This window comes from Nilaparvata lugens, chromosome X (assembly GCF_014356525.2).
Source record: "Nilaparvata lugens isolate BPH chromosome X, ASM1435652v1, whole genome shotgun sequence".
NCBI classification, from domain to species: domain Eukaryota; kingdom Metazoa; phylum Arthropoda; class Insecta; order Hemiptera; family Delphacidae; genus Nilaparvata; species Nilaparvata lugens.
This window is the reverse complement of record NC_052518.1, coordinates 80,497,981-80,519,259: the sequence shown is the minus strand read 5'-3', so window position 1 is coordinate 80,519,259 and position 21,279 is coordinate 80,497,981. Positions and strand designations below refer to the sequence as shown.

Genomic DNA, 21,279 nt, shown 5'->3' with positions numbered 1-21,279 from the left:
ATTTCATATCTTGGATAAAAAAAGATTCTAACTGCAAAACTGAACAAAGGCCTATTACAGCAATAACATTCTAAATTTTTTTTTCCATTTTCCTCATTCAAATACATAAGTTATTATTTAAAAGCATAAGAAAAATTACAACCACAACTTTATTTGAAATTTAACAAAATTATGAGTCGATGAAACTTTGATCTCAAATATCTGGAAACTTATGGTGAAGCAGTTAGAACCTTGTCAAACCAATGCTGCGAAATAGCCTACAATAGATTCAAAAAAATTTGATAGAATGAAAATGAAGAATATAACAATCGCAATTATATTATATGCTGTTGCTGTTTATCAGCTGTTAATAGTAATGAGATGTTACTGTTATAAATTTATAATTATAATCTATATAACATCTATTTTTAGGGCAACAGTTGTTTAGTGCTGTTAATTTGTATAGTTCGAGCCACGACCATATAGACCAAGTTACTTAGTTACCCTGGTACAATTATTTATATGAAATATTGTAGCATACTTGTTATAATAGTACCTTGTACCTTGGTACTATGACCATGACAGATCACAGACTCTGTTTCATAGTTGGGCTTATGATACATGAATATTAGAATTTACAGAAAACTTCCTTGGGTTTCTTGAACATTTGAACCAAAACTCAACGATATTACTAACAATCTTACTACGCATCTGGTTATTTGAAAGTTATCTGGGAATAGAAAATTTATTGTTAAAATTGAGAACTATTTAAGTTAAGAGAGGACTTCAAATGTGGGACTGCCTCAAGGTTCAGTCCTGGGACCTTTACTGTTTCTACCTTACACAAATGATTCACCTAGATATTTGATTCACTGTAAAATGTTTATGTTTGCAGATGATATTTTGTTGATTTCCTCTCATGAGTCGTTAGATATGGCCGAAACCCGGTTACAAACCAATAATCTGGGTAAATGGACTCATAATAATTGTTTGAATATAAATGTTACCAAAACCAAGGTTCTTACTATAACCTCATCCTACATGAAAAGTCTTAAAGAACCCAAAATTAGGCACCATTGTTGTGAATGTTTCCAACTGCAAGAGCCAAAATTTTTCTCATGTAGCCTACAAGAGATTGTCAGTTCATATCAAAAATTGAATCAATTATACGCATTTAGGAATAATAGTCGACAATCATTCTCGTTGGGATATTCATACAAAGAATGTTTGTAATAGACTCAAACAGTTATTGACCAAAATGTATTAGATTAAAGATAATACCCAATGGAGTGAAGAGGATGATGTATAGGTATATATATAATTATGGTGTATGTCCGTTATGAGATTGCAAGGTAGGGGATTTGCAAGCAATAATGTTTATCTTAGGAGAATATCTTCGGTACATCGGAAGATTTCACGTGTGGTCAGCAATTCTCAAGGAGAATTTCATATGAAAACCTTTCGAATAGATTTAAGGTCTTGAATATATAAAAGGAATATTTCTGTTTCCTTCGAATAATTTAACCAGAAACACCTTAATCTATATCGTACAAAAAACATTCAATTATTTACCATCAGATAATTCATTGTGCCGAGTTTGTTAGTTAATATGCACTTACTGAAAAGAAATTTAAAAATTCGGTTGAAAAATTACACTTTAGATGTAGCATAATGAAATTCATGATCAATGTATTGTTTTCTTTTAATCATTTCGTTCTATTTTTTTCTTGTATGTAAGTTCAGGCTCACTGTACATTATAACACTTGAGTATTTTGAGAGCTGAGCCAACTATATTCAGTTAATACCTATCATGATAATATTAACTTTTAAGTTAATTCTTGTAAAATAACGTTCACTGATATATATATATATATATATATATATATATTATATATATATATATATATATATATATATATGTTTTTTTTATATGGTACATTGTTAAGCAGCCTCTTTAAGGTTCGCTTAAGATAGCTTATTTATTCAATAAATTTTTTTTTCTATTTTATTCTATTTATCATAGAAATAATCATTTATCTATCATCAATGTACGCATATATAGTAAATTTTTGTAGCAACTCTCTGCTATGTATTATGGAGTAGTTCAGTTGAATGTTACCGACTTCAACGTTTATATATTATATATTATACGACCTCTCTCATATAAACGTGGTGACGTAATTGGTTAATTTATAGATTTGGACAGGAGCAGCAAATAGCGGCTAGCTCAACCTGCTTTGCAATTTCTTATTGCTTTTTAATTACATCATGATATCGTACCTTTGTTACTGATTGAGCAATGATTTCAGGTGCTTGAACTGAATTTTATATTACTTCATTGTGATATAGTTTCGGTTTGGGACGGTAGGCCCTACAATCATGTAGCCTACCTAATAATAATGAACAAAATCAAATCCTTCATCTATCCGCTGATACTGCTGATGTAGCCTGAGGACAAAAAGTATTTCAACATTAATTTATAATATCGAACTATGTTGAGTTTATGAATCCTAAAGGACGTGGTATGTGCAGAGAGTATAGAATTAAGTACCTACATTCTATATAGGTACTCTCTCTGGGTAGCCTATGTGCCGTAGCTGCCGTTATGCCTACCAAAGTTATATTTTGACTCTGAATTATTGTGTATAGCCATAGATGAGCGGAAACCCCGTTGATCAAAATATCTGTAGTTGAATTCAATAAAGAAGTACGGTACGCTAATAATAGGTAATAATTATAATATTATATTTAAAATTTCCAAAAGTCTCATGTTTTCATAGTATCTCGTCTTAAAGTATTTTTGTTGCTAATTTTCACTTGAACTATCTAGAGTTTACTATAAGAACAAACATCAATCATTACCGTGACTTCCTTAATTACATTATGTGTATGCAATTTATTTGCATAAGAATTAGCTTATTCTTAGGTTAATGAACCTGGAAGGTGGTTTCAATGGTGTAAATCATTCCTGTAGACGCAATCGAAAGATAGTTATGCTTGTCAATTATTAACCAATATGCTAATGATTGTTCGGAATGAGATAATCTCCCCTTGTGAATTTCAATTCGCTGGAGCGAACTGTGGGTATAATTTGGTGCAGTTTGCAGTTTGTTCTCGTTGACAACGCTGACACGCCTACAAAAATTGTTATTTATATGTTTGTATCGCGTATTGTGGGATTGAAGTGGTTTATAAGAGTCGCAATTTTTCGAATATCTTTACAGACATCAGAAGATTTCGAAATGGCTCACATCGAAATTAGACCAGCTCTTCTCATCACACCTTTGTTATTATTCACAATGATTCCAAAAAGTAAGTACGGTACAGATTAGATAAGCACATCAATGTTAACTACACAGTCAAGAGCTAAATAAGAATATTATAATAAATAATACATCAGGATCAGTTGGAAAAGGATTGATTGAGATTCTAAAATTTAGTAAAAACATATAAAAACTTGAAGTACCCTTTATTATTAAAAACTTTAAAATATTTCATCGACTAGTTTCGCCATAACTTAGGTCATTTTTATGGTCGAAACTAGTCGTTGAAATATTTTAAAGTTTTTAATAATAAAGGGTACTACAAGTTTTCATATTGTTTTATTGTTAAATTTGAACAAAAGTAGCCCATATAAGTGAAGTGTTTTCTAAAATTTAATATGCGGTATCTAATATTATGTATTCTAGGAGAATTCTTGTCCTTTGATGTTTCAACTTCATATACTGTAATGTAACTAATGTTCCAGAGAAATGTAATGTATTCTGAATACGCAGGCTTATGTAGGTATGTCTTTGGATCTACATATTGAAAATATTTTATGCTATTATCTTTCAATAATTATAAATGTATTTTTCGTTTAATTTTGTAGTAGGTGTCACACATTCCATATTCCAAGCATTCAAGTAGAATTTTCCAATTGAACTAGAAAAAGTAGTATGTTCCAGTAGGATAACCAAAAATTATAAAATTTGTAGCTCTTTTCTGCTTCTAGAAAAAAGAGTTTTTCCAGCGAAAAATCTGATTATTCTATTCTATTATCTTACATCAGTATCCGGTATGCTTTTTTCAGTAATAGTTATAATACTATATTGTCACTAGCTCTAGCTCTCCTGGTTTATTTCTAATTGTTGATGGTGTAACACCCGGAACAAGTCTCTCATGGTTACAATAAATTCAATAAAATTTCAATAATTTACAGTTATTTTTACTCATGATGTTCTCTCACTAAGCTCCTTCCACTTCTTCAAAGAAAGAGATCTGGTAATTCAATTTGTTGCAGTGTTTGATAATCAACTTAAATTATGTACAATTCATTGAAATAACTGGGAGAGATACAGTTCCACAATCTCTTCCAGAGCAGCTTTTTCATCGTTCCTTCACTATTTCTTTCTCGGTTTCACAAATCGCCCTCTATCTTGAATAAATCTAATGACTTGATCGTTATCTGATGTTCAGGGAAAATCATTTATTTATACATTTATTTATTGGCTACAATGTCATTCTCAAATATGAATTATGGGGAGTTTTTCAAAATAGATTTTTAATAGATTTATCTTGATCATGAAATACTTGGAGTAACTTACAATACAAGTATCAATGTTTCACAATAGCAAAAATTCTAGTCGCATAGTAAATGAATGAACTCAAAATATTTCAAATGAATGTTGGAATAAATCGCAATTGTTGATGACAGGATTCAGTAAATCACTGATAATGACTGTTGTTGAGCTCTGTATTCACATAAAATGCGCTTAGGTTGGACTTCTATACAGAATAACTAAATACATTGAATAAACTAGTTATTTATTTACTAATCTGTTAACTACTATTAACATTTCATTTAAAAATATTCTCGAAATGCCCTCCTCCCGTTTGACAGTATATGCCAGTCTGTCGTAAAACGATGGTACAGCATTAATTAAGGACTCTTCAGTTATTATTATTAGCGTATGGCTTTCAATGGTGGGGATACCCAAGGGTAGTTCCACCTCGCCATATATATTCCAAAGTTCCCTAATGGGAAACCGGAAACTAAGTATCTTGCCGTGCTACCAATTTTTCCTTAAACGGTTGGAATAGCATTTAACACCTATCAACCTAAGGACAGTTGTCGGCTCCAATAAAATAGATTCTTGATAAACTGTGAATGGATCTATTGCCTATGAATGAGAAATCTAGTTTTCAGAGCAAATTAACTTATAATCTTCAGATGAAAATACACAAATACACAAAGAAACATATATGTCTTAAGCCTAATTATTTCAGAGTTATTACGAACTAAAATACTTATCTAGTTTACAGTTGAAACACAGTGGCTATTGGCTTGAAAATACAAACCGCTATTTAATAATAAACTAGTACACAATAAACTTGTATAAAACTCAATTTAAAACATTAATAAATTCACTTAAACTGACAATAAGTCAGAGCACAAAATTACACAAACAACAGCCAGCCATGTTTTCAGAAGAAGGGAAGAACAGGAAAAGACCACAAGTTGCAAGTCACGAAAGCCAACGCCTCGTTCAGTATCGATTTTTACAGACACGTCAACACAAAATTATAATTTACAAGTTTAGAATTCACATTCTACATCTGTTCTCAATAAAACTTTATTTTGAAAATGTTATTTTAAATTTTTATACATATATTCTATTTAAATAAACGATTTATTTAGTAATTTGTTAACCCTGCCTCGGTGACATCATGGAACAATGCAACAAACATTTACGATAATAAATTCTCCGTCAAAAAGTTTATCCGTCTATTGATGACTCTGACATTTACTATAAAGTTCCATAGATCTTGAATTGAAGATTCGATTCAAATGTGAGAAAAAAATGTAATATTACAAATACCCCCCTCTTGACATAAAAAAATTTTACTGTTTGAAAATTTAAAGAAAAAATTTACATTGACCCTAATGAAAATTGTTGAAATTTAAATTTGAGAACAGTAACAATTTTTTCTAGAAAAACAATACATGTCACCCTATAATTGAAAATTATTATAAAAATTCATCAATAGCATTTGTTATATGTTTCCAAACAATATCTCAAAATATAGAATATCAATATTATATTTGATTTAGCTTTATAATTTAAAGGAAAATATCTCAACAGAAAGTTTAATATGTAAAGAATAGTTTTTTGAAATTGCACATAAATTTAATAGATAGAAAATTTAATTTTTTATTGCATAAAACAAATTTAGTATGTTGAATGAAAAATTTATTATTATTATTATTTATTTATTTTTTTTTAAATGAATTGATGAATTGTTACATTTAATTTTCACATAAAATTTCAATAAATCAAAAAATGTTCATTTCTTTCACTATTGATGCGGTTGATTTTATTGATGCACATTTTGGAAAACAGTCCGTTAAGGCACTCAGTATGATTTTCAGTTAAGTGTGACTCCAATGTGATGACGTTAAGTGTTGGGCTGATCTGGATGCACGTAGTGTTGGGCTGATACTTGTAGTCGACTGCTGCATACCAAACTCGATACAGGTGACATCTCAGTTAGCATTGCTTCATGTTTGTAGTAGACGGCTGCATTCCAAATTCAATACAGAGTCACATAAATTTTGTATCATATTTGTAATTATACAATGTACATTTCAGGCTTGAAATGACAATGTAATTCGTTTTTTGGAAAAGAGATAGACGCTGCATACAGGATTAATTTAGGTGAGGATTAATTTAGGTAAGGTTTGGTTTTTTGATATTTTCAGCTTTCAAGGTTTAGAGTTCTGCATACAGGAATAATTTAGGAGAGGATTTTTTGAATCAATTCTTTCATGATACTGTGACTGTTCTTCTGAATTCAAAGTTGTGAATGTGAACATGGATGGCAATTACCTCCAGGTAATGCAGTAGTGTTGAAGTTTGAGATACAGAGTCAGCAATAAGCATTGGCATTGCTATTGGCGTATGCTTTGGTGTCGGCTTTGGCATCGGCGTTGATATTGGCATTGGCGCAGGCATTGGCATTGGCATTGGTGCAGATTTTGGCATTGGCGTAGCTATTGGCATTGGCGCAGGCATTGACATCAGCATAGGCATCGGCGTTGATTTTGGTGTTGGCATCAGCATTGGCGCAGGCATTGGCTTTGATTTTTGTTGTTGGCATCAGCATTGGCACAGATTTTGGCATCAGCATTGGCGCAGATATTGGCTTCGGCGCAGGCATCGGCGTTGATATTGGCGTTGACATCAGCACAGGCATCGGCATAGATTTTGGCGTAGTTATTGGTGTTGATATTGGTGTTGACATTGGCGTAGTTATTGGTGTAGGCCGCAGCGTAGATTTAGGCGTAGATATTGGCGTAGTTATGTCACACTAGTTTGAAAATCACCCAAATGTTCTTAACACTCTTCATGGCGTTCACTTGTTACTGATTTCGAGATTCACATGATAACTATTTCAATGTTAATGTCTGTGCTGTACCTGTTATCTTAAAATGCTTATAAACTAAAAAGAAAAACTTTGATTAGGCTATCAATACAATCTAATACACATAAAAATTACTTTTAAGTATTTATGAAATTGAAATTTGTTAACATCTTATTATACAGTCAGCAATACATAAATTGTGAAACATGGACATATCAATGATAAATTTAAAAAAAAATCATTCATTTTCATCTATTCACTGTTCAAATATCAAAATTTTAATTCATTCTTCAAAATAGAAATAGAATTTCATAACACCCTGTATCATTATCAAAATTGTAAAAAACATCAGATTATCACAACAAATTTAATTTCAATACATATTTCAATAATTTCAGACAATTGGTCTTCTATTCACAATCATTTCATAATATATCTGCATTTCATTATCATTTAATATAACATTTCATTTATAGCATGTTCATTTCACATTTATGATTTATCATTCAGGGTTACAAAATTATTTAGTTCTAATTTTGTTCAAAATTGTATAAAAAGCAAATTATTTAATATTGTTAATCATCGTTTGTTGGATACTATAGTTTATTTCGACTCTTCAATGTTCTAAACACAAACTACATTTCATGACAAAACTTTACTATCAATCATTAAACAAGAAACCATTCAAAACATCAATAATATTTTGCTTCAAAGGCAAACAATATTCATAATTAATCATCATTTTGCACAATGTGATAGCAGACTCTAGTATCGGACCACAAAAACAAAAGTATGCAAAAGGTTTTACAAACATTTGTTGTTGCAGTCATAAGGTTTTTATATCGCAAACAAGTAGGTCAGATAATCGAGTCCAGCCATATGTGGTTCACGCCCACACCTCTAAAAGAATCACACCTACTTGTCTACCAAAAATCCAAAGTATTGGACAGCAAAGAAAAAATAAAATGCAAAATGGGTTAAAAGCCCAGAAGAAAACTATAACCTAATTACATATGGCTTATGGCACAATATGCAATGAAAGATGAGAACATGGGACATAATTGCTCTGAAAAACCTAATTACCTAATATGATACCTAAAAAAAAATAGACATGATTAAAATATGTAATACATGATGAAAAAATATACCACAAGCAAACAATTCTTTACACTACAATGGATAGATTTTAGAAAAGTTAAGTTTTATCAACAAATAAAGATTAGGAAAATAAGCTACTATTTCAACTTCTAATATTATTTCAGAAAAAATACAAATTTAAATGACTATGGACAAGATTGGTTAAGATATGCTTCATAGAAGAAATTTACTGAATATTACACAAAGACAGGAAAGAATCGAAAATTGAAAAGATTAAGGGCCAAGAAAATTAGGCTACAGGAAAGAAAAAAGACACAATTATGGACTCTTACCATACACTGTGTAGCGATTATGCTATTCTGAATCCCGGCATAACACAGGATCCCTAATCATTGTGTGTTGGGGAATACCCTTTCATCATGTGATTCATTGTCATCATTTTGTAAGTAAGCAACTTGAAACAACCTTTGAATACTAATACATCAATGGTGACTTTGCGTTTTGTTTTCTTCAATAGCATGATTTTATTCATGGGTTCATTTGTTTCAACAAAGCCGTTTTGCCTACAAAAGTTAGTCATGTTCACTTGAGAATGCATAGCATACACCTTTTCAATTCTCAGTTGAAAGTTGAACTCATCAACTTGACTCAACGCAACATTCATTTTGTTTACATTGTTCCTAACCTCCACAGAAACCTGTCTCATGTAAACATTCACTTTACTTATAGTTTTCCTAACCTTCAATGTAGCAATATTACTTTCATGATAGTTGACTTTCAGTGAAGACAACTCCCTACCTACTTCTTTATTCAATTCTACTATCTCACTAGGGTTGACTTTTCCAACAACAGTAACTAGGCCTACATTGTCAGAAACTTGAATGAGCTGATCTTGTATCTTAACACTACTATTATCATGCTTCAATTTGTTTTCATCTTCATGATTATCACTCAATTTTTCATGTGCATCTTTCAATAGAAGGTTTATACTAACCTGCTCTAGTCTTATGCTAGCAAATTCTTGCTTCATATCATCAAACCTAGCATCAAAATTAGCATTTTGCTCATCAAACAGTTGTGTTAAGGCAGCTATTAACTCATCATCATTTTTAATATTTTTCATATTGTATGCCATTTTGCTAGTCTGCACAGATAATATATTCATTAGGACTTGATCTCTCTTGAACCGATTTCCCACTCAGCAACAAACCATTCATAACCTATCAAGATATCTATCCTACTAATAATTTTTATAACCAGGGATTTCATAGTGTACCATTTGGGACATATTTATTTTGTAATTCGGTCCCACCACAGGGGTAACATTTGCCGTGCTACCAATTTTTCCTTAAACGGTTGGAATAGCATTTAACACCTATCAACCTAAGGACAGTTGTCGGCTCCAATAAAATAGATTCTTGATAAACTGTGAATGGATCTATTGCCTATGAATGAGAAATCTAGTTTTCAGAGCAAATTAACTTATAATCTTCAGATGAAAATACACAAATACACAAAGAAACATATATGTCTTAAGCCTAATTATTTCAGAGTTATTACGAACTAAAATACTTATCTAGTTTACAGTTGAAACACAGTGGCTATTGGCTTGAAAATACAAACCGCTATTTAATAATAAACTAGTACACAATAAACTTGTATAAAACTCAATTTAAAACATTAATAAATTCACTTAAACTGACAATAAGTCAGAGCACAAAATTACACAAACAACAGCCAGCCATGTTTTCAGAAGAAGGGAAGAACAGGAAAAGACCACAAGTTGCAAGTCACGAAAGCCAACGCCTCGTTCAGTATCGATTTTTACAGACACGTCAACACAAAATTATAATTTACAAGTTTAGAATTCACATTCTACATCTGTTCTCAATAAAACTTTATTTTGAAAATGTTATTTTAAATTTTTATACATATATTCTATTTAAATAAACGATTTATTTAGTAATTTGTTAACCCTGCCTCGGTGACATCATGGAACAATGCAACAAACATTTACGATAATAAATTCTCCGTCAAAAAGTTTATCCATCTATTGATGACTCTGACATTTACTATAAAGTTCCATAGATCTCGAATTGAAGATTTGATTCAAATGTGAGAAGAAAAATGTAATATTACAATCTTCTATGATAGTTTGTGTGCATCTTCAATATTCTATTCCATGTTGATCAACAATTTTATTTGGTATCAATAAAATTGTATGCCCCACCACGTTATGGAATTTGGGTCCGTCAAATCGTAAACTTAACTTATATTAGTTTTTCCTGGAAGATAGGATGAAGAGGGGCAATCGAATACGGTACCGGTATCGAATTGCCAGCAAAAGATCACCCGCCTCGACACTTTTGGATTATTTTGAGCGAGATCAACCCCTACTTTTCATGGGGCCACTAAAAAAGTACCAATTTTCTACAGTAGGAAGCTGCAAAATATCAATGAGCTATAGTTCGGTCCACGTTATAATGGCAGTATTTGATTAACATTGGTGTTGCTATCATTCTTCAAAGCAGATAGCGCTATCCTTTTCTAGCTCTGGAACGTTGCCAGATCCAATAATGTAAAAATATAGAAATATAATCAATTAACAAAATATTTCATCTCAATTATAAAAAAAATATTATTTAATGATTGAAAACATATTTTCCAGACGAATATAATATAATAGACTATTTTGAATAAGAATGACCAGTTAATATTACATCAGATATATCGGTATCGGCTATCCTCTATAGAAGACAGTGGCAAGGTAGAGAATCGGCAACGCTGTTCTCCTATCTTAAATGAATGAATAATTTACTTTTACTTTAACAACATATGTCATATTTGAGTAAGCTATTCGAAATTTATCAACTCACTATCAATTAAACTGTGAGACTGTATGTAGTGTCTGAATTTGCATGCATCAACAAAGTAGGCCTATGCATGTATCTTCAGCCAGTAAACTCCGCTCAGGTACCTAGTTCTTCAGCTCTTCCCGTCATTATGCTGCCCTGTCATAATGTTGCCATCTGACAAGTATATGGCACTTGTTCCAATGACATTTTTAACATCCTCCTCCTCCTTTTTATTGCATAATAAACAGAACTTGTTCCCATTGAATGAGTATTTATTGAGGCGGATCAATTCATTTCTAGCCTTGAAAAACACTTGATGTGTTGAAAGCTAGCATTTTGAGAAATTATATCATTTCCTTCCTTTATTCAATGCCATTATAACGTGAACCTCACAATAAGAAATAAAATTGGAGAAGCAGCATAAACCATCACCGGAGAGTCATTAATTAATGTGGTATCATCATTTCATGACACACTGGCATACTCTGTCAAACGAGAGGAGGGCATTTTGAGCATCATTCAAAATAAAATTTAAATAGTAGTGAATAGATTTCTAAATGAATAACCAGTTTTTCCAATGCATTTCGTTATTCATTCAAGGAACTGTTGTTCTATAAGTTTCATCACTTCTTAAAAAACTGAAGCTTATCAATCAGCCGCTATTTTGGATACAAGTACCTGTCATAGAAAGTGTTTATTGATACCGATTTCATTGTTTTAGAAAACCATTTAAAACTATGTACTAACAATGGGTGTTTAAATTTGGGTTGGGACCCCTCAGTCACTCCCATAGAAAAAGTTGAAATTCAGTTGTAGCCTATATCAAAAGGAAAAGTATTCGACCAATAACGGTACCTACGAGTATTCTGTACTATCCTGAAAGATACAGTATTATATCTACAACATTTTCCAACTCATTGGAGGGTTCCCATACATATAGCCGCCGAATTTACACTTATTTTGATTGTAATAACTTTCAATATTACAATAAGTTCATTCTAGTTTTGTGTATCATGTCATACTCTTATTTCAAGTATCCATTCCTGTTCCATAAAAGTTAGCTCTCAGCTTTCCAATAGCTGTTCAGGGAGAATAATATTGCGGTACGCGTTTCGATAGAAGCAAATCATATTACATTTTGGCAAGAACTTATTAATTATATAACTTATAAACATATGATTTTCGTGATTTCAGTGTTGCTAGGCTTTTAAACATCCATGCTCTTCAGACACAGACTAACCTACAGATGAAATAGAATAAGATGAAAAAATAAAAATAGTCTAGATTAAATCATATATAGCTACTGAAGAGCTGCTATACCGTATCTAAGAATCAATTCTTTCTTAATTTCTATCTTTCACAATATTTGTTGTCTTATTTCCTAAAATCGATTAGGGAAATTACAGTAAGAAACACAAAAAAAATCCAATAAGAGTTTCGAAACATAGGCTAGCTTCGATATAATTAAATATTTATATAATTAAATATTCAATCCATTTGAATCCAAATATTCAACCTTATTCAATTCATAATTATAAGCTTTATTGGAAATTGACATTTCAATTATTGTGAACTTTCATAAGGAATTAAAATGTTCAAATAAATTGGCAAAATGTATAAAAAGACAACCAATCTTTTTTAGTGAACTGGGCATTGCATTTTCATCCTGTTATACTCCTAGTCGTGGGCACAAGTTCTCCAATAGGCCATGCACGTTTGATAATATTTTATCATCACACATGCACTTTCTTCAATTAGCCCTCACGCACAATGTTTGAAGGTATACGGTATTTACTTTTTTAATTCATTTGCAATCCCTATATTTGTAATTGTAATTTATTTTCAAATTCATTTGATATTTGATTATCTATTTTCAAACCCATTCAAGTGCATTCATCTTGGATAGTACTTTGAGTTTTAAATCATTTTTTGGCGATTGTCCTATTGCTATTTTTTTCTAGCTAGTTAAGAAATAATGCTTGTACTTATTATTTTGATTGTAGTTTAGTTTCCCGACGTGGCAAGTATTATTGATTTATTCTCGAATGTATACGGTAATGATGTACTACCGTACCTGATTTCGTTGTATACCGTATTCAGAGAATTATCTATTCTTTTTTCGTATGATGATACCTCAAGTGCATTAAAAGTGCATATTAAGTGGAACTGACAAGATCTCTCTCATTTCACCTTAGTATTGAAAATTCATCCACGGGATTAAAAGGATCCACAACAAAGAGACGAATTCCTTCTTGAATTTATATTCAAAAATATCATGCGGAAAATTAAAATAAAAAAAAAATATTCAACAGAAATATTTTCAATGAAAAATTCCTGCAAAATTAACCGAGTTGCACCCGTCAATCTGCTAGCGCTGCCTGGTCTAGTAGGGTTCAAATTTCTCCGCTAGGCATACAGTAAAGGTTTCATTGTCTCATCCTATTACCAACGCAAAAGTGAAAAAAATTGTTTGGGCATCATACACAATAAAAATAGATACACCATAACTTTGCAAAATTACTCAAAAATTTTCAATTAGGTAGTAGAGATTTGAGTGAATTATTGTTGTTTTTAATTCGATTTTGAATATCAACATTTCAAATTATTAGTTTTAAAGTTAAAATTGAACTTTAAAGTCAAAAGTGAAATTATAACCTTGCATTCTTTTTTCGAAACTTTTATTCATCAAAATATTATATTATAATAATTTTTTTTGTGATTGTCAATGGAATAAATAAATGAATAATAAAATATACGCAATTCAGCATTTAATCATACATAGCCATACCAATTAATATGAAAACATACATATGACTATTGGATAACATTTTAATAACATCAATAATTAATCATCTTATAGTTTGTTCAAATAAAATATCAATATTCCTTACTCATAATATAAGTATAATTTTACCTTTTTGTTATTTTAACCGAAAATCTGAACCAAAATTTCCCTTTCTGTCAATATTAATAAGCACTTTTCAGAAGAAAAAGACATATAATAAATAAGGTATTTACCTTTTGAACCTTAATAATTTTTACTTCAAATTGTCAAGATAAAAATAGATTTTCTATTTCTGATGTATTGATTGGAATGAATAGTAAGTTATTATTTGCTAGTTCTTGAATAAGAGTGATCTTGATAAGCAGAAAAACATTAAAAGAGAATAAAGTGTATGCTTACTGCATTTGACACTTAATTTCAATGTTTTTTTTATTTTGATAATTGATTTTATTTTCAGGTCAAACAAATATAATAAAGTCTCAGCCTATGGAACTTGACGTTGAGGAAAGGGTGAGTATAGAAAATATGAGAATACTTTTAAATGATAATCCACATGGAAGTTTCAATATGAATTATTTATTATCATTGGACAACCTCCATAATCTTGGCATTTCTGTTGAGAAGAGAGGAAAAAAGATTTATCATGCTTCTCATCCACGAAGGCTTAAGCCTGTGAATGGAGAGAAGTCTGGTCTTTATTGGGAAAATAGACTACCTACCTCTTCTTTGAGTAGCGTGAAATAAGAATTGTTTTATTTTTTTAGTACAATATGAATTTTATAAAGGATATAAAGTGGGTTTTGTAGAGAACGTAATTGATGATTGAAATTAATAATGAAAATATATGAACAATACTTTTGAAGCAAAGCTTGAATTATTAGGAATGAAATTCCAAATATTTATGTAGAATGATATGAATTAATTAAGAGTTGGAAATTTTGAAAGTAAAATGAAATACCGTATAATGAGAATCCTCAATAAATAATTTATAATTATTTTCAAATAGAATAGTGAAAAAGGTTATTCATTCATGAAGTGAGTAGAAAAACATAAATGATCCAATGAAACTTGATTGATTAAATGTCAATAAATACAGTAATTGAAGAAATGATATGAGATATGTGTAATTGTAAAAACAGAAATCGTGATAACTGTTTGTATACAATCTTGAATTGATAATGAAATAAAATTTGATCAGTGGAGGATAATATTCATGAAAAATGCCCTTGAATATAATGTTTACATTTATTATATCCAGAAGAGCAAGACCCCCTGGAATCGAGTGAAATTTAGAATCAAGGATGATTAGTAGTCGGCCTATGAAGTCCGAATATTTATTTTTTTATCAAAAATACAACTTTTGAATAAGATTAATTCTCAAGAACAAAAATATTATGACTCTCAGACTCATATAGAATAGGATTGAAATATACCTCTAAGGAATGCACAACATATTATGAGACATGCTATTTCTCTAGTACCGGTATGTCTTTTCCTATTGTACTTTTGAATAAGAGGTTGCCTGTTTGACTGACTAATTATAGAGTGTCATTCAGTGATTGTAGGCCATACAGAAGATCGTTGATTGTTTGAATACAATCAGAAAAGGTATGTAGGCATAATCCAACAAATTGTTTCAATTTGTGGAATTAATCCACTAAAATCCTGGCTTTACTTCACAACAAGCTGCTGACATTCTTAGTAAACGTTATTAAGATACAGATTTAATTTTACAGCCGGTAAACTTGGAGGATCCTGAAATTGAAAACGATTCTGGCTTCATGGATTTTGATAAATTCAAAGAAACACTCAGTAATTTATTTGGAGAAGGACAACGAGACAAAAGAGACACCAATAAGATTGAGCGGCAGGCTGAATTGAGTGCATCAACCAGAGCGGAAAATGAAGAGGTAGATTATCTTGCTGAATGGAATAGTATGGTCGATTCATTCAGTAAGCCAGATACCAGTACCGACATGTTTTCCGAGTTATTCGGACTAAATGCAAAGGAAGAAAACAAAATGGAAATTATTCCAAATAAATGAATTATTAATTATAATAAATTACTGTGACATTTATACCATAATTTATTAAGAGTTCATGGTCTTGAATTTGATACAATTTATCGTATTTGATGTGTAATTAAATAATACAATAAAGTATTTCATAGAAAACTCTAAATTCAATTATTTCTCCATGCACACAGTGGGAGATGATGCAAACAGCTGAGTGTAGCATTTGTGGAACTTCAAATGATGTAACACAGTTTTCACATAGAATATTGTGAGTCTTTTTCTTGCTAATTCTGATAAATAAGTGTTAACGTACGAAATCAATGGTATGGGAATAGTCAATACCTACTTACATTTACTCTGGATTCTGGATATTGACTATCCATGCAATATCCAGCATGCGTCATTATTTCTTCGAATGATTGATTAATTGCTGCAATGTAGTTGAAAAATGTTTTTCGCCACACTTGGATGTAATGAGCTGGTTTACGTGCGTCATATGGAGGCCGAAAGTGATTGTTTTCCGACCAGGCCGGTAAAAATTTACGGCCCTAGGGCTGTAAAATGACCTTGAATAACAGCTGATCGTGTTCGATCTCACAAATCATAGAGAGATAATCTCATAACGACTGTAATAATCTATATAATTATGTATCGTGAATCGCGGTATTATGTCTATAATATATTTTATAAATTACTGTTTCATAATTTAATATTTATAAATAGCCTCAACATATATAGTGTTGGCTGTATTGTCCATTGTCAGAAAGGTACGTATCGCTAGTATTTAAAAGTGAAGAATCGAATTTGAAATCAAAGTACAATAATTGTATCAATATTTGAAATTAATAATAATTATTAACAATTATTGTTTCTTTTTATTATCGAATTCCACTTCTTTATGCAATACAATCAACAATAATAATAAGAAAATACAGCAGAGTTCTGAAGTTTAAGGTACGGTAAGCCTACTGGTGAAACTCATCCTTGACTGAAAATTCCTAGTAATTTTTCCAAAATTCATTATTAAAACTCTTTTTCTTCAATATTAACCATATAGAGAAAACATTAGGCCCACTCAAGATTGAATCTTCGAATGTTTTCTCTATGATTTAACTATTTTCAGAGCAATATTTTGTTGTGAAAATGCCAGCAAACCGGAATAAAATTTGCTGCTATACACTATATTATAGTAGTAGCCTAGATACGTTACCTGACTTAATTCAGAGTGAAAATTTTATTGTGAGACAGATAATATATTAATTTTAATAATATAAGCACAGAATTACAACAGAAGGCCAGTGGAATAGGACATACTGTTCACGCGTAATCGAGTAGTTCCTTTGCCAGATTGTAGATAGCGCACAAAACCCTACTCCGGTCTTGCTCTCCCCCCTTCCGCACTCCGTTGTCACAACAAATCTATCACCCACTCCACTGACAGGTAGTCGCCCCTCACTCCTACAACACTATCACACACACACACACCACACAGACACGCACCCACACAGTCAACTCAGCACCAGACACCTGTCAACATGTGAAGCAATTATAGCAATTATGGGACTATTGTGATAATAATATTATTCAACCGTCTTCTGTTTTCTTTGCATTTCATCCCAACATTCTCCTGATGATTGGGAAACTCACACCTGATTCATGACTGTATCATTATTTATATTACTCTGTGTTCTGTTAGAATGAGAATGCTATGTTAAGAAAAAGTAAAGGAATAAGAAAAAGAGAAGAAGAAGGAGGAGAGAAAGAAGGAGAAGAAGAAAATATGAAGTTTTCAGTTCATCATCTTCTAAATATTTATTATTTTTTATGACTATTATATAGTATATCTTCATCTTCCTTATCCTCTTCTCCTCCTTCATGATCCACTAATTCTTATTCCTCTCATATGCTACTCCTTCTTCTTCTCTAATCTCTTCATTGTCATAGAAGAAGAAGAAGAAGAAGAAGAAGAAGAAGAAGAAGAAGAAGAAGAAGAAAAATATGAAGTTTTCAGTTAATCATCTTCTAAATATTTATTTTTTATCACTATTGTATGTAAAGAAGTGAAGGAATAAGAAAAAGAAGAAGAAGAAGAAGAAGAAGAAGAAGAAGAAAAAAAAGAAGAAGAAAATATGAAGTTTTCAGTTCATCATCTTCTAAATATTTATTATTTTTTATCACTATTGTATAGTTGATCTTCATTTTTCTTATCCTCTTCAACACTTTCATGATCCACCAATTCTTATTTCTCTCATATGCTACTCCTCCTCCTTTTTGTTCTCTACCTCCTTCTAGAAGAAGAAGAAAAAGAAGAAAAAAGAAGAAGAAGAAGAAGAGAAGAAGAAGAAGAAGAAGAAGAAGAAGAAGAAGAAGAAGAAGAAGACAAAGAAAAAGAAGAAGAAGAAAAAATATGAAGTTTTCAGTTCATCATCTTCTAAATATTTATTATTTTTTTATCACTATTGTATAGTATATCTCCATTTTTCTTATCCTCTTCTCATCCTTCATGATCCACTAATTCTTATTTCTCTCATATGCTACTCCTTCTTCTTCTTTTTCTCTTCCTCCTCCTAGAAGAAGAAGAAGAAGAAGAAGAAGAAAAAAAGAAGAAGAAGAAGAAGAAAAAAGAAGATGAAGAAGAAGATTTCTTCCTTCTTCTTCATGTTCTACCACTTCTTATTTCTATCTTGCTACTCCTTCCCATTCTTCTCTTTCTTCAATGAGAAGAAGTAAAAAATATAAAGAAGAAGGAGAAGAAGAGGAAGAATAGAATGATGAAGAAGAGGAGAAGAGAAAGAAGAAGATGAGTAGATGATAAGAATAAAATGACGATTTTGAGTAGAAGAAGAAGAATAAATAATAGAACATGATGACAAAAAGATAATATAGTAAGAAGCAGAAGTAGGAGAAAAAGAAGATGAGCTACAATATAATGATGAAGAAAAATAAGTTTGGAGATGAAGAAAAATAAGTAGGAGATGAAGAGAATAAGATAACATGAGAAAAGAAGAAGAAGCTGATGTATTACTATTATTACATTCATTTAAACTACATAAGTCACCCTATCCATAATATTGGTGAAGCTGAATTTTTGCAGGATGTTAGTAGCCTGGAATCACAATATACTCATATATACTCCATTTATATGGATGAGAAATGATTAATTATTATATGAATTGTAATATATGTATATCTCGTATATGTAACACAGCCGCAAGCCGGTCCCTAGCCCGGGCCTAATCTTTGCGGTTGGGGAATGTGGAGGGGTTGTAGTTAAATTTATGGAATTCAACTTTCGTTATTTTGATGTGATTCAGTTCATGTACAGATTTAGAATATAATTTGAAATTACTAGACTGCATAAACCTGTGGCACTAAGAGCATGGTTACCATGATTTTATTTTATAACTTGAAATCTCACATCAAAAACTCTATTAATCTAATATTTTGGTGAGAATTTTTTTTGCTGGGGATGATGCCCATGTCATGGTTTGTATAAGGGTGATGAGACTGATGATGATAATGATGAGAGATGTGACCTGATATGTGTGAACATTCTTATGTTCTCCTGGGTCCCCAAAAACAAAGAGAGACTTTTTCAGAGATTCGACTGTATTTCATAACAAAGCTTACCAGACCTTTTTTTGAACAAAAACAATTTTTGGATAGAACATGTATTTTCAAAAGAGGACTGGTTGTCTGTCCAGTCTGAAACCTGGAAGAAATTGTTAGTTTAACTTCAACAATAAGAATATAACAATAGTTAACACTCACACTTCCTCCTACTCCATCACCTCCTTCTTCCCCTTCTTCTTCTTCTCCTTCTTATTTTTCTTCCTCTTCTTCTTCTTCTTCTACTACTACTTCTTCTTCTCCTTCTCCTTCTCTTCCTTCAGCTCCTCCTCCTCCATTTTTATCTTCATTTTATTCATCTCCATCTTATTCTTCTTCTGCTATTTCTTTGTGTCTTCTTATTCTTCTAGGAGGAGGAAGAAGAGGAGGAGAAAAATAAGAAACAAAGAAATGAATAAGGAGAAGAAGAAGAAAATGAAGATGAAAATGGAGGAGGAAGAGGAAGAGAACGTGAAGAAGATGAAGAGCTGAGAATAATAGTGGAAGAAGAAGTGAGAAGAAGGATAATAATTATGAGAGGGAAAGAAAATGATCAGAAGTTCTTCTCTTTCTTCTCCTTATCTGTCATATCCCATCATCACTCCTCCTTCTCTTATTATTATTATCATCATCTCATCCTACTCTTTTCTACTCATGATCATCAAATAATATTTTCTTCTTATTTTTCTCATTATTCTTATCATCCTCCTTTTCTTCTCCTTATCATATCAAAGAACTTCTCATATCAACAGATTATAGAAAAATAGAAATTATATATATTCATAATTCAGCTCTAGAGTTGTCCCAGCAGAAAGCTACATGTCACAAAGGAATGAAATTGTTTGTCTTTTATAATAGGCCACTAATTGGCCTTTGGTTGTGCTTGCAATATTATTGTTGAGGCTTCCTCAGAAATGAGTTGAAAGCCTGGCAGGCTGCCAGATGCAGCTATAAAAAACCGGATCAAAAGACTGACACTCTCCTTCCATATTCCCATGCCAGCCCACTTTTCTCCTTCCACTCATTACAAGCCGTTACAAGCGACTGTTGACATGCTTATGCGATCTGGTGGGACAATGCAGAACTAACTTATGTGTGATATTATAAATGCACTACATTGTTATTCTCATTATAGGAGTTTTCTCTGATATAAGTCATGAGCCAAAGTCTAAGTCTGTTGTATGCTTTTTAGGAGTGAAGTAAACTTTAGAAGTCTAGTTCACAGTACAGTATTACGTGTCTGCTTAGTCTTATGAGTCAGGCCCCTATGTTCAACAATACGCAATGGCCGAGAGCGTAAAGGCATAATACATCAGTTCTCATAATTCGGTGATTAGCATGATCAAGGTTCGAATCTCGGTCAATGACATTTTTTTTGTTGATGAATTTTGACTTTTATTAGCTATTTTTACTTTCCTTGCCCTATTACCATAGGTAAGGAAAGTATTGCTTTCCGAAAAAAATTAAGGTACCCCAATTTCTAAATTTCTATACGTTTCAAGGTCCCCTGAGTCCAAAAAACTGGTTTATATT

At 31.4% G+C, this 21,279-nt stretch overlaps 1 protein-coding gene across 1 annotated transcript; it reads left to right on the top strand.

Annotated features, from left to right (window-relative positions):
- The first annotated feature begins 3,075 nt into the window (after positions 1 to 3,075).
- Positions 3,076 to 16,309, top strand: LOC111045475. Its single transcript, XM_022330902.2, has 3 exons — positions 3,076 to 3,292; positions 14,580 to 14,632; positions 15,859 to 16,309. Exons 1-3 carry the CDS (start codon positions 3,136 to 3,138, stop codon positions 16,165 to 16,167), a joined length of 519 nt encoding a protein of 172 aa, XP_022186594.1. The 5' UTR covers positions 3,076 to 3,135; the 3' UTR covers positions 16,168 to 16,309.
- Positions 16,310 to 21,279: the final 4,970 nt, after the last annotated feature.